Below are 13967 nucleotides of genomic sequence, written 5' to 3' on the forward strand. Positions count from 1 at the left end.
CCCGGCGACGAGGGTCACGCAGGATCAGGGAGCACGGAAGTGGCGCTTCCGAGGAGGACGGGGCTGTAGGGCAGTCCAGGAGGAGCTTAGCGTGGGTCTCCTCCGCGCAGCCTGCCCTCCCCTCGTGTGTCTCCCGACGCCTCCTGCCCTCTGAGCTCTCGGCTGCCCTCAGGCTGGGTGCTGGACGTGCCTGTTACCCCCGCCTCCGCCGCCCATCCTGCTGCTGCTGCAGAAAGAACCCGAGTGTCCTCCTTGCTGGCTTCCCGCCTTCCTTTCCTGCCCCCCCGCCCCCGCACCACGCAGCCAAGTGACCTTGCGAAGTGACCATTGGAGCGCGTCCTCCCTTTGCTCAGCCCCGGGCCACCACTGCCGGGACGACTGTTGTCCTTCTCATGGTGCAGGCGCTGGCCCCACTCCCCTGGCCACCTCTTTTCCTGCCCGCCTTGGGGCCTCGGGCCCGCTCCGCTCTTCCTGTGCCTGGAGCCCCTGCGGGTGGTCCCTTCTCCTCCATCTAGTCTGAGCTTCAGTGCCACCTCCTTAGGGAAGCCCTCCCTGACCACCCAGGAGTCATTAGGTCCCCAGTTAGTCCCCCTCACAGCACCTCCCCGTGGTCTTAGGATTCTGCCTCTATTAGCTGATGGTTTAACTAACGTCCCTCGACCTGCAAGCGGTCAGTTCCATAAGATCAAAACTGTGTCCGCCGCCCCTGGGCCGTTCCAGGGCCTGGGCCGGAGCTTGAGGGAAAGTGGGTGACACGTGGTGAGTGGGCGTGTGGATGGCACCTCGGCCCCTCCACGTGGGTCTTAGTGAGGATTTGGTGTGGGAGTCGAGCAGGAGCGTCTCTCAAATTTGCCAAGAAAATGACAGGAAAACCTGTTCTTCCCGCCCTTAAGCTGGTGAAACTATCCCCACCTCCTTAGTGTCCTCAGTGGGATCTCGTGTCCCTGATGTGGGCCCGGGGGAGCTTGGCGGCCGATGGCGTGCTGCCCCGCTGCCCATCCCCGCCCTGATCTGTTTCACAATTTCCTGTCTGGGCCCAAAAATCTTGATTTGCGCAGTTATTTGTCTTGCTGCTCTTCACGGCGCCCTCTTAGGGCATCTTTATTACTTCAGTCCTAAGAACATGAGCTCCATGGGGAAGAGAACATGCTTTGAATAGCGCCTGCTTGACCCTGGGCCTGGGGGGCCGGGGGGACCATCGGGTGGCACGAGGCCCTGGCCACCCTCAGGGGAGGCTCGTGAACACGCGGGCCCCACTGAGGCCCCTGTGGGTCTGGACTCCGAGCTCGTGCTCTGCCAGCTGTGCTCTCGCCATGAGGGGCGCGTCTCTTCTCCCTCCTCAGGGGCTGCCATGGGCCGGCTCTGTCAGCAGCCCTCCGTGCCGGGCGCCGGGGGTGCAGCACAGGTGGAGCCTGGCCCTGTCCTCAGGGTCTAGGAGGGGAGACAGACACATCTGATGGACAGAAATGGAGAAGTAGACAGTGCCGAATGGTGGAGAAGACGTGTGTCCACTGCGCGGACACATCCGCTGGGTGGACGTGCCCTGGTGCTCAATTTACCTGGCGGAGGCAAGCGCTCACTGTCCTGTGACCCAGCAGCTCTCGTCCAGGCCTGGGTCCTGCAGCCCTGTCCCCACCCCTGCACCCGTATGACTCCTGCGTAGGAGGGGACCCGTCACACGACACCCAGCAAAAAACTGGAGACGACCCAGGGGCTCGTGGATGGGAGACTGGACGGGGGCCTGTGTGCACCGTGAGATGCACGGCGTCACGACAGCTAAGCTGCAGGTGCAGGCAGCACGGGCACCAACTCCAAGTTCAGAATCTCACAAAACAAAGCAAGTTATCGATTAGACACATGTACTACATATGTGGTAAACCTCTACACAATGATAGACATGTATCAATAAAAAGAAAAGGCATGTTACATGCCAAATTCAAGAGAGCAGTTCCCTCCGGCTGGGGGGCAGGCAGGAGATCTGGCTGGGGGAGGAGCACGTGGGGAGACAGACGTTGATGGTGATGTTTTGGTTTGTATTGTAATTTAAGTCAGTAAATGCACGGAGGCAGGGACTGCCAGAGCTGCCGGCCAGCTTCAGAGCCAGCCGAGGAGAACAACCAGCTCTGTCCAGAGTGGGCAGTGAGGAGGCGCCTTGGGAGCTGGGGTTTAGGGATGGATGGGAATTTGCCAGGTGGAGGTAGTCCCAGGGGGAGGAGCCTCAGGGGCAAAGCTCAGAGGCGTGTCTGCCGGGAAAATGTGGAGCCTCCGCAGCCGGGGCTTAAGCGGTGCGAAGAGCTGTCGAGTGGGCCACGGGGTGGGAGGTTCCAGGGAAGGCCACTCGCACTCGCGGGGGAGCCAGGCCAGCAGGAGTCTTGGTGGGGCAGCAGAGGGGGTGCCCTGGGTGGGGGCACTGATCCCCCGTGGAATTTCAGTTGATCAAAGGGTCTTCCTCATCACGACAGTTCCACCCACAAGGTTTGAAAGTCACGCTGTAGGAGATGGGAACCCTTGCAGAGGCTGGTGCCGAGGAATGACTTCATCAGACGTGCTAGGGGGCTGGCCTGGAAGGGCCCCGGGGTTGAGGGCCAGGGGACGGCTCCCGGCTCGGGGGGAGGAGGCCTCACTGGGTCCTGCCTCGCTGGGCAGACGCTTCGTGTAAGATAATATTCTCCGGTTACTCTGAGGTGCATTCCTGAAAACCTTAGTTTCCCGTTGCCCTTACAGACCATTTCAGAGATGTTTTATGTTTCTCTTTGATTGATCTTGGCTGTGGCTTCTGACACTGTGCTTCTCACTTTCTCTGCCCCCTGACCTCCTGGTTAGGTCGTTAATGGTCTTTAAACAAACATTTAAGTATCAGGCTCTCCAGGAAAGGACTGGGCTCCTGCGGCTCATGTCAGCACAGCACCCCCTTTATGGGGAGAAAACGGGGGTTCCGCACACCCGACTTCGCAGACGGGGTGCTCGCGACCTGAAGGTCAGAGTTGTCTTTGGTGTGATGATTTTTGATGGCGGGTTTTCTGAAATCGATTTCACGTTTCTCTGCTGCGCTAACCAGAGGTCCCGGCACAGATTTGATCTTATCACTGCGACGTGGATCTTGGTGTAGACGTTTGTTCACTTTGTGCACGTTTGTTGGGGCCTTTTCTGTGTCTGTTCCTGATTTGGCAACCGTGGGTGCAGAAACGTGCTGGTGTGTTGGCCGGTGTGATGGTTTGGAAACAGACCGGGCGCTCCTTTGGCATCGCTCCTGTGACGTCCGGCCTGCTCCCCCACTGCAGGGCCTCCCCCCACCCCCGCCTCTGCACCTGCGGGGCCCCCCATTTAGAGTGGACTTTCTCTGGCCTCCGCACAGCTGGTTCTTACAGTGGGGTCTCGACTCAGACATGGGCTCCGCAGAGATCTATCTCCCTGACCTCTGACGGCAAACAGCCCGACTCTCCCCTCCCCCCGGGCCGCCTCCAGCGTCACCAGGGGTTGTTTCCTCTGGAGCGTCTCATAAACAGTATACAGATTATGGTGGTATTAGTTACACGTATCTGTCCACACAAATGTTATGTATCAGTTTTATTTACATTAATGTAAATTTTGTTGGTATTAATCTATTTGTAATGTTGTTGCTGTTTCTGGACGCCAAGCCCGTTGGAAACGCAGCTGGCTCTGCCCAGCTCGCGGCACACAGCAGCCCCAGGGGACCATGTGTCTGGTCAGTGAAGAGCCACTCTGCCCTGGAGAAGCCCGCCGGCTGGCAGCGGGCAGGTCCAGAGCAGGCGGTGTGGGTCAGGAGGGGCCGGGGCGGCACTGAGGAGAGACGGCGAGTCCTGCCCACGGGGGTCTGGGCAGGCTTTGCAGAGCAGGGGTGTTTGTCCTGCACTTTCCAGGCAGCCGGGCATGGCTTGGCCAGCGTGGGGCTGGCAGGGAAGCAAACCTAAACAGAGGGCTGGGGAAGGACGCGTGGGATGGGGCCTGGGGGTGGAGCAGGAGAGGGGACCCCGGTGGTGCTGGATGAGCTGCAGTCAGCGCTGCCTACGTCCAGGCCTGGGTGCCCTGTGAGCCTGGCGCCGCGTTTGCAGGGTGGAGCCTGCTCCGTGCAGGGGGCATCTGACTGGGTGCCGGTGAGTGTTGATGGCGCCGGGGTGGGGGCTTCTCCAGCTGGAGCCCCCCAGCCTTGAGGCTCGGCCTCAGAGCTCCCTCTCTTGCTCCCGACCAGGTGGTGAGGAAGGTGAAGTCCATGCAGATGTTCCACACACCCGTCACCTCTGCTGTGCAGGGGGACCGGCTGGGCATCTGTGTCACCCAGTTCGACCCCAAGCTGCTGGAGCGTGGCCTGGTCTGCGCCCCCGAGTCCCTGCACACGGTCCATGCAGCCCTCATCTCCGTGGAGAAGATCCAGTATTTCCGGGGATCCCTGCAGACCAAGGCCAAGTTCCACATCACCGTGGGCCACGAGACGGTCATGGGCCGGGTGATGTTCTTCAGCCCCGCCCCCGACAGCTTTGACCATGAGCCCGTGCTGGACTCCTTCGACTTCTCCCAGGAGTACCTCTTCCAGGAGCAGTACCTGTGCCCGGGCTCAGTGCCGGCCGAGACGGACGGTGGTGAGGCCGACAGGAGGGTGGGCCAGGCCTCCGAAGGCCGCTGCCCCCGGCAGCAGTGGGCCCTCGTGGAATTCGAGAAGCCCGTCACCTGCCCGCGGCTGTGCCTGGTGATTGGCTCCAGGCTGGACACGGACATCCACGCCAACACATGCCGGCTGGCCTTCCATGGCATCCTGCTCCACGGTCTGGAAGAGAAGAACTATGCCGAGAGCGCCCTGCCCAGGCTGCGAGTGTACAAGCTGAAGCACAAGCACGGCATCGTGGAGCGGGTAAGCAGCCTTCCCCCTCCCCCCGCCCACCGCCCTGCCTGGTCTGACAGCCAGGAAGGCCCTGGAGACCTGGCTGCAGCGCCTGTGGTCTCCAGACAGGAGCCAGGCGGGAGTGGCCTGCGTCCTCTCTGCCAGTTGGAGCCAGGCTGACACGCAGGCGGGGCCCCTGAACCTGCCTGGCCCGCCTGGTCAGTGCATGTGGTTCCTTGGGCACCCCCGACCCCCATCATCTGTGCCTGCGGCCCTGCATGGGAGCCCATGCCTACCGGGCCACAGGTGAATGGGTGGACAAACACGCAGGCCTCACTGTCCCTGTGGCGTATGCTCGTGGGGGTCAGGGATGGCAGTGGGTGGTCCTGGGGCTCAACCGGGTTCCGCTGACTCAGGGCAGCAGTGCTGAGACCCCAGTGTCGGGGAGCTCAGGCCCGTGTGGGGTCTGCCCTGAGGCCCTCAACAGGCCCTGTGGTTCTGATCCTCATGCAGCAGATGAGGGTCACCCCTCCCGGTCCAGCCCTGAGTCAGCATGGGCGCCGGGTGACAGGCGGAGGCGTCCAGGGCCTGACGGTGGGTGTGCCGGGGTTTCCATCTCTCACGCCCTCTGGTCTCGCCCCCTCCCCTGGGCCCCCGGGTGTTCCCCTCCCACCCCTGGCTGCTCAGGCCCTGCGCCCCTTCCTCTCCAGCCCCGTGGGGAGATGAGAAGACGCCCTTCCTTACCCACTCGCAGGTCCAGATGCAGGATCCTCAGCCCCATGGGCTTGGGCATAGCCCTGCGGCCCAGCCAGCGGAGCCAGGGCTCCTGTGTTGCCTCATGCACACCCTGGAGCTGGTGCACACGGCTGCCCTCTGCTAAGTTGCTCACTCTGTGGGCCCCTGTTTCCTCATTTGTAAAAATCATACGGACGTGGGACTTCCCTGGTGGCGCAGTGGTTGAGAATCCGCCTGCCAGTGCAGGGGACACGGGTCCGAGCCCTGGTCTGGGAAGATCCCACACGCCACAGAGCAACTAAGCCCACGAGCCACAACTACTGAACCCATGTGCCACAACTGCTGAGCCCACGAGCCACAACTACTGAAACCCACGCGCCTAGAGCCTGTGCTCCGCGACAAGAGAAGCCACGACAATGAGAAGCCCGTGCACTGCAACGAAGAGTAGCCCCCGCTCGCCGCAACTAGAGAAAGCCTGCATTCAGCAACGAAGACCCAACACAGACAAAAATCAATCAATCAATCACTTGGATGGAGGTGGGCAAATGAGGGCTCACGCCTGGGATAGTAAATGCCCTGCACCGCCCCACGCCTCCGACTGCTACCACAGCCCGGGCCCAGCAGCCCGCCCCCCGCCCCCCGGCCCCGGCAGCTTGCGTAGCTCCACCCACATCACTAGGAAACAGAGCTGTTGCACCAACTCCCACTCACTTACCTCTCCAGGCCACCAGGATGAAGACAGCACTGCACCCTCGCGTGCATGGCGGGCCCAAGGCGTGGTGGGCACAGGCAGGCCGGCGGGCTGGGCGGGGGCTGTCAGGGGACCCGGGTGGGGGCGAGCAGAGGACCGGGCACGGCAGGTCTCCCGCCGAGGCCACAGGGAACCAGCGTGCACGGGCTCCAGGCCTGCTGGACGGGCCCCTGCAGGCCAGGTGTCGGGTGAGTCTCTTCCCCTCAGTTTCCTTGCTGGAAAAATGGGGGCCGTGCTCCCCACCTCTCAGGGCAGTAGAAGGAGGGGAGGCCGCTGTGTGTGAAGTGCCAGCGCAGAGCGCCGGGCTCGGTGCTGTTCACTTGGACTTCCCTCATGGCGCGGCGGCCCGGGCTACCAGATGGCTGCACCTTTCTCTCCCCCGTGGTGGGGTCAGGCTGGGCGTGCCGGCCACCCTGGGCCTGGCATCCACTGGCGCCGGACAGGGAAGGCCTGAGGGCATGGCCAGAGGAGCCTGTGGCCTCTGCCCAACCAAGGGTAAACACGCAGACGCCACCAGGAGCGCTGGCCGGCTTTGAAGTCTGAAGCGGCACTGCCTGCCAGCTCCCAGCTCTCCCCGCTCCACTGCTGATGGCTTGTTAGACATGCCTGGGGCACCGGGTGCGGGCCGGCCTGTGACTGCCTCTGGTCAGCGCGGGTTCCTCGCTGTCCGGCAGGCTAGGCCCCCCAACTCCTGGAGGAAGCATTGCTGTGGTCCAGCCAGCCACTCGGCCAGCTCTGCTGCCCCTTGCCCCCGACTCCACTCCCAGGCTGCTCAAGGGACAGAGGTTCTTCCTGCAGCAGAGGCCGAGTGGGCCCTCCCCTGGGGAAATGCGATGGCTGCCCAAGTGTGCTGGCCCAAACCCAGGCCTCTCTCCTGCCGTCCAAACGGCGTCTGACAGCCAAGACTCTCCCCCAGCTGCCGAAATGCTTATCGGCCCCCCTTTGAAAACTGCCTTTTTTGTTGCTGTATAGATTCAGGGTCAAGGCAGCTGGACGCGGTGGACAGAGCTGGCTCTGGATCTGACGTACTGAGCAGGTGCCGCTGCCGCGGGCCGGCTGTGGACCAGTCCCACCCCTCCCCCACCCCCAGAGCCCGTCGCTGCTTTAACGGAGCTGGTGGGGAGTTGACGCGACCACGCGTGCGAGGGCCTGGTGTGAAGTGTGAGCCTGGCGTGCAGTGAGCGCCCAGCAAAGAGTTAGTCTCCCTTTTTCTCCAGGAGAACGCAGCTGCCTCTGGGGACAGTGCCTTTGTGCCTCCTCGTCAGCACCGGCAGGGACTTTGCCTGCGTTGGTGCCTGGTGACAGGAACAGAAAGAGGGAGGGAGGCTCCATGCGTCAGGGTCGTGGGCCGCCGGGCTCGTCACTGCCAGGCCGGGTGCCCGCTCGGTGCTGGGCAGGCCCAGTTTTGAGGAAGACGACCTGGTCGGCCTGGGAGCGGGCGTGGCACGGTCCCCCTTGGGTGACGCCCAGAGCCTGGCTGCCCGAGGCCTCCCGACCTGGGCCTCTGGAACTCGCTTGACCAAATGAAACAACTTGAAGGCTAATGTCCGTTCCTGGGTTTGCACCAGGAGATTACAAGGGGTTGATCGTTGCCCCCCAGTGTACTTGGGCATCAGACACGCCTCGCCCTGTGCTGGGGGAGGAAGAGATGCAGTCTTGGCAATGGATGAGGCTGGGCATCGTCGTCCAGGGACCTGGGAGCTGTCGTTCCCGGTGACTCCGAGGGCCCATTCGCGGCAGAGGTCTCCCCCGGCTCCCGTCCTTCACGGGTTGGATAACTCGCTCTCGACGTTCTGGGGGGGCTAGAGGAGCCCCCGCCGCGGGTACTGCTTCTGTCGTTCTCCCAGCTTCATATTCTGCTCATCGAGGTTCTGGCCTCTGGGCAGTTGTCCTGCTGCCAGGTCTCAGGTGTTCTTGGCAGCACCAGCGCCCTTCATCCTAGCCACAGCCTTTTCCAGAGGAAGGAACTGAGGTTCAGAGAAGCCCCGTGCCCCACACTGCAGAGCTGGAGGAGATGCATCAGGGCCCCAGCCTTGCCAGCCCTCTCTGCTCAGGGCTCCACTTCACAGCCAGCTGCCCCTGTCTCCTTGCTACCACTTCTCCAATTTGAATTAGAATAGTCGCTTCAGAACTTGGGCAATTCCCAAGCCTCATCACGGCAGCCGGCCCTGAGAGAGACACACACGTGTAATGACATAATTACGTGCGCCGCCAGCCAAGTCCCCACTCAGAGGCCGGGGACAGAGGGGCTTCGCCTGGTGTGGAGGTGAGGGCCCGGGCTCTGTGAGCGGCAGTGACTGCACTTGGGGAATTCGGCCTCCAGCCACCAAAGGCCAAGAGACGAAGCGGACAGCTCACGCAGACGGCGCGCGTTCCCCTCGGAGCTATGGCTGTAACTGTGGTGGCTCAGCGTCGCTCCCGGGGAGCTGCCGCCTGCAGGTTCCACGTGCGTTGCCTTTGGCTCCTCGTCACAGGGGTGGGTTCAGAAGGAAAGCCTCCGTCTAGTCTCAGAAGGTCTTCCCTTGTGGATGTGCGGGTGCGTCTGATCTCTGAGGTCTCTGCCTTGGCTGGAAGAGTCATCTGGAGAGGAACTCAACCCTCAGGGCCACGCACGTTCCGGAGACGGAGGGGCTGAGCTTCACCATTCGCAGCCCAGGACAGATGCCGCCTCTGGTCTTCCTGCAGCACTGCAGAGGCCTCCCCTCTGACCAGCGTCATGAAATGAGGGCTCCTGCAGCAGCCGTTCGCTGAGCCCCTCTCACAGCCACACCTCCTGTAACTGCTGGGGGGGGCGGTGTTCCGGGGGCTCAGAAAATGTGCACCTGCCACTCCCGCCAGTCCTGAACGCTCCTGCGGGGACGTTGCAAAGGCCTGGCTGGCTGGGGTTTGAGTTTCCACTGCGCTCCTGGCTCTGGCATTCGCGACCCGCTCAGATCTCATCCCTGAGCTCAGCTCTGACCTCTGCAAAGTGGCTGTGGAAATCCCTTGCAGACAAGGGCTCTGCGAGGGCTCAGTGGGACCCACTGGTGCCTCAGTCCTCACAGGCTGGGGTCTCCGAGGGGCTGGGGGTCGGGGGTCTCCAAGGGCTCTCCTCCCAGCGACAGGCGGTCTCAGCAGCCAGGCTGACCTTGGGACCAGCCTGTGGCTGTGGGGAACGTGGAATGGCTGGTCCAGAACCATTGGGTCGGTTCAGCCGAAGTCCTGGCACCTGCTGGACCAGGCTGGGCTCCTGGCGAGGCTGGGACAGAGTTCCACATGCAGGCCGTCCTGGCGGGGGGTACAGATGGGGGTCCTGTGAAAGCGATGGGGCCACCCTTCACCATTTGGGGCTGGTGACGTCTGCTCACCTCGACTCCCCTGTGCTGAGGTCGAAGGAGCTGCCTCCATTCCGTTCACCCTGCAGCCTTGCGGGATGCCCTGCAGCGGCAGCGGGGACACCCACAGACCGTGTGGTGCGGAGGGCCGAGCCGGGTCCGGCCCCCGAGGGGAGCCCTGTGAGTCTGGAGGACAAGGAGGAGGTTTCATGTGGGGACGAGACTGTGAATTACAAAGGGCTGTGCAAGTGGGAATGATGATTCTTATCATTGCCTGTATCCGATTCATCCATCACTGGGGAGAGGAGGAATGCACGTACCTTTCATCTAGCGCTATGAATCAAACAGAATAGGATATGTTTTTCCAAAAGGTTTTTAGGGTAAACGGGACAGTTTCTGCTTTTCAAAACAATCCATCCATTTGGCCCTTGGCCAAATCGTGGCATCTTGGGCAGAAGCAAGATGTTTCTGAGCCTGGCCCCCGGGGGGCCCCAGGAGCAGGTCCCACCACTGGCAGCACGTCCGGCCTCCACGCAGCCTTCCGAGCTGGTACCGGGTCGGACTCCATGCAGCTGCCCCAGGCCGACGCACAGGGCCGGGAGGGCAGGAGGAAGCCTCCCCAGTCTCTCCCGTGGCCCCCAGTGGGACCCGGCATACTGAGGCCTGGTAGAGCTGGTCTTTACACATGCGTGTGCACACACGCCCCCTTCCCTTCTCTGTGCACAGAGGCCTGGCACCTTCCTGGCACAGGCCCTGGAAAGGAGCCAGGCAGGTCCAGGGAGGCCTGCACCTGAGCCGCCGGAGGCCAGGGCTGGCGGGACTCACACAAGCTCAAGCCCTTGGGAGAAGGTTCCAGAGGAACACAGCTTGTGGCGAAGCCAGGGTTGCCCCAGGCCAACTTCCTCACACTCACGTGTGCCTCTGCTCAGCCTGGGCCTCCACACGGACAGCCGCGAGGCAGGGGAAACGGGGCTCTAGCAGGGAGAGCCGTGGGGGCACTGCGGAGGTGGGGCCGCGGTCTGTGGGGTGGACGTGGGCCAGGCCAGGGAGGGGCCCTAGGCTGTGACACACGTGCATGTGGCAAGCGGGACGGCAGAGGCCGGGTTCTCAGAGCCTCCTCGGTGCGGGGGATGCTGGAGAGAGGGTGGGGCAGGCTCGGGAGTGGGCGCCATCCCCTCAGCCTGCAGTGCCGTGAAGGCTTTCCTGAGGAGCGCTGCCCGCTTGGGGACAGGTGGGCGGGCAGCCATGCAGAGGCGGGCAGCTGCGGACTCTCGTCACCTCTGCCCATGGGCTCTGTGGCCGTGGACGGGCAGTGCCTCCTCCTCCCATCTGTCAGGTGGGAAAGTGCCACGTGGACGAGCTGAGCGTCTCCAGCCAACCAAGTGCCCACAGCTGGCCTGGTGCAGCCCAGGCTCAGCAGGTGTCCGTGGCGGGGGGCAGTGGCGAGAGGGCCTGGGCATCACCCATGGCATGGGCGGACCACCTGGGCAGTGTGGCAGCCCAACCTTTCCCAGGCACTAATGCTCTCTCCGGGGCTGGGTGTGGGCACAGGTGATGGACGACTACAGTGTGATCGGCCGCTCCCTGTTCAAAAAGGAGACCAACATCCAGCTCTTCGTGGGGCTCAAGGTGCACCTGTCCACCGGAGAGCTGGGGGTCATTGCCAGCGCCTTCGGCCAGAGCGGCAAGTTCAAGGTCCACATCCCTGGTGAGTGTCGTCATTTTTTTCTGCTCACGGGAGCTGTGCAGGGAAGGTGGAGACGGCACCCAAATACTGGCCCTCGGCTCAGGGCCTAGGCCCTGCCCACGCCAGCGTCACGGGCTCAGCCCACATGGCATCGTGGCTTCTGGTCCCGCCACCTGTGGCTGGAAAGCCAGTGTGTGTCCTGGAGGAGCCTGGTGTGGACCCAGCATCTGGTCCGACCGCCCACTGCACCATCCCGTGGCCTGTGCATGGACGGGACGGTGCTGCTCTAACAGGCGGTTCCGAGGGGCACGGTTGGTGAGGGAGACCACCAGGGCTGGCACGCAGCCCCCGAGCCAGAGGGTTTCCCAGGACGTGCGTTGCCACCTCCTTTCCTGCCTCCCGCTCGGTTTGAGCTGGGACTTGTCTACGGCGGGTCGAAGTGCGCGTCCGCTGCTGGGACGGAGCGCCCAGGTGTCCTCAGCTCCACCCCGTCCCTCCTCGCAGCCCAGCTTCCTGAGGTCCCGCTGGCCAGGTGCGGTGGCCGTGCTCGGGGAGGGGCAGAGCGAACCCGTGCAGGAGGTGTGGACCGCGAGCCGAGCCCGAGGAGAGGGCCGTGGGCCGCCAGGGGATCCCGGGAAGAGGGGCAGCTGAGGAGGGCCTGGCCACAGGGAGGGGGGAGCCCCGCAGAGAGGGAGACGCGGAGGCCCTGGGGACGGAGGGGGGGCCTGCAGGGCCCCGGGGCAGGCGAGGACAGGCCCGAGGGGTGCTTCCGGTAGCGGATCCGTGGGGTGCACACGCGTGCCTTCACACCCGCACGTGGCTGTGCTGGTTGGAGCTGCGGGACTAGGGGATGGGAAGCCGCGGGTGGGCTGCATCTGGTGGGCATGGGGCCTCGGAGCACGGCTCCTCCGGCGGACTCTCCGTGTGGGGCGGTGCCCGCCGGCTAGGAAGCAGGGTCCTCGCCTGAGAGCCTGGCCCAGCTGCTGCCTCGTGAGTCCCCCTCTGCCCCTCGCGAGGGAGGGCGGTGGTCAGCAGAGGCCCGCTTTCTGAGGCCTCTACTGATGCGGGAGCCCCGTCACGGATGAGGGACCCCGGGCAGGCAGGGGTACCCGTGGGAGTCCAGCCACAACACCGGGCTTCAGGCTCCCATCCTGTCCTCCCCGCTGTCCCTTGGCCACTCCTGTTCGTCACTTCAGCCAGACTGGACCCCAGGGAGCACGTGCAGGCCCGTGTCCAGACCTCAGTCCCCAGGGCCCCAGCCTGCACATGTGGGGCCCTCTGGGCACTGGGGGGTGAGAGCCAAGCTGCCTGGGGGGAGAGGCCCACCCCGGGCGCCCGCCCACCAGGCCTCGGGGCCCTGCTGGTCCACACAGAGGAATGGAGGGCGGCGTCCGTGTCCTCCCCGGGGTGGACAGCATCATGCCGACCTTGCCCTGCTCCCCCTCCTCTAGCCCGAGGCAGACTCAGAGCTGGGTGTCCCAGAGCAGGAACGTGGGCGGAGGCGTGTTTGGGGCCCTGGGTACTGGGGTGGGGCAGGGGGCCGTGGTGACGCTGCTTCGGGCAACTCGAGTTCACATTCCTGCCGTAGGTCAGTGTTGCCTTTTACTAGGTCTGCTTCCTGTTTGTGGCTCTTAAGCTTTTTATTAAATATAACTGGTCAGATTCCTTCATCCCACCCACTCCCACTCCCGCCCTCCCCACCCTCCACCGTCCCTGCTTGTCTTTTCCTGCCATCCCTCACCTAAAGAATTACTTTTAACCTTTTTGAAGTGCTAACTGGGAAAGAATCTTCAGTAACCCGGACGCCCAGCGCCAGGTGGCGCAGCAGCAGGACTTGTGGCCCAAGTTGGGGACGAGCCGGGTCGGGAGCCCGGGGTTTTGGGGCCGCGCACTTGTCGGCCCCCGGAGCAGGGGGCGTCTGGGGGCCCGCAGACCGTGGACGGGGCGGCGTTCAGTGTGGCGTACGGGACTCCCGCTGGCTCTGCAGGACAGCCGTCCAGAACGGCAACTGAGGAGCCTTCTGGGTGTCCTCCCCTGCCCCGCCCGCAGGCCCAGGTGCACTGGGGCCTCTCACCTCGGAGGCAAGGCCCACAGGGCCAAGCCGGGGTGTCAGAGGCCGGTGGCAGGTGATAGGGAGTGGGGGCAGCGTGGTAAACAGGGACCACTGCTCGGGCCTTGCTGCTCCCACGCGATGGGATGCAGGCCCAGGAATCAGACTTCATCTGGTTCAATTTTTGTGGAAAATTTCCTGATTGAAAACTAAAACTGTCTGAACTCAACAAAACCTGCCTTTGGGCTGGGTTTGGCCATAGTGACTTGTGACTCCTACTTGAATTTCGGGAAGGACACTTGGGCTTCGGGTTCAGGAGTCCAAACTGAGCCGCAATAAGGGAGCAGTGTCTTATGGAGCCGTCACTGCTGGCTCTGAGACAAGGGTCCTGAGCCTCGAAGTCAGACGAGCTAGAGGGACGGCCCCATCCTGACGCCCAGGGAGCCTTCCCAGAAAGTCCTGGGTGGCCTCAAGGTTGGAAGGCCCCACGTTCACACAACTGCTCCCTTCAAAAGGGTTGTCTCCGTTTGTAAGGCCCGGGGGCTGGAAGCCCTAAGAGACAAGTTGGGGACCCGCCGGGCAGCACTGCTGGT

General features: G+C 63.4%; 1 protein-coding gene across 7 annotated transcripts in view; it reads left to right on the top strand.

Moving 5' to 3' along the window:
• The window catches only part of EEFSEC (eukaryotic elongation factor, selenocysteine-tRNA specific), a 171771-nt gene that overhangs the window by 119926 nt on the left and 37878 nt on the right, over positions 1-13967 (top strand). For 5 of the 7 annotated variants that reach the window (XM_082639157.1, XM_082639159.1, XM_082639160.1 and 2 more), the window contains exons 5-6: positions 4211-4867; positions 11189-11345. In XM_082639157.1, coding sequence (XP_082495283.1) covers positions 4211-4867; positions 11189-11345 — 814 coding nt within the window. The remainder of the gene's footprint in view (positions 1-4210; positions 4868-11188; positions 11346-13967) is intronic. The other 2 variants (XM_082639162.1, XM_082639163.1) reach the window with 1 other exon arrangement.

The sequence above is a fragment of the Mesoplodon mirus genome, assembly GCF_964341445.2.
Source record: "Mesoplodon mirus genome assembly, chromosome: 12".
Lineage (NCBI taxonomy): Eukaryota > Metazoa > Chordata > Mammalia > Artiodactyla > Ziphiidae > Mesoplodon > Mesoplodon mirus.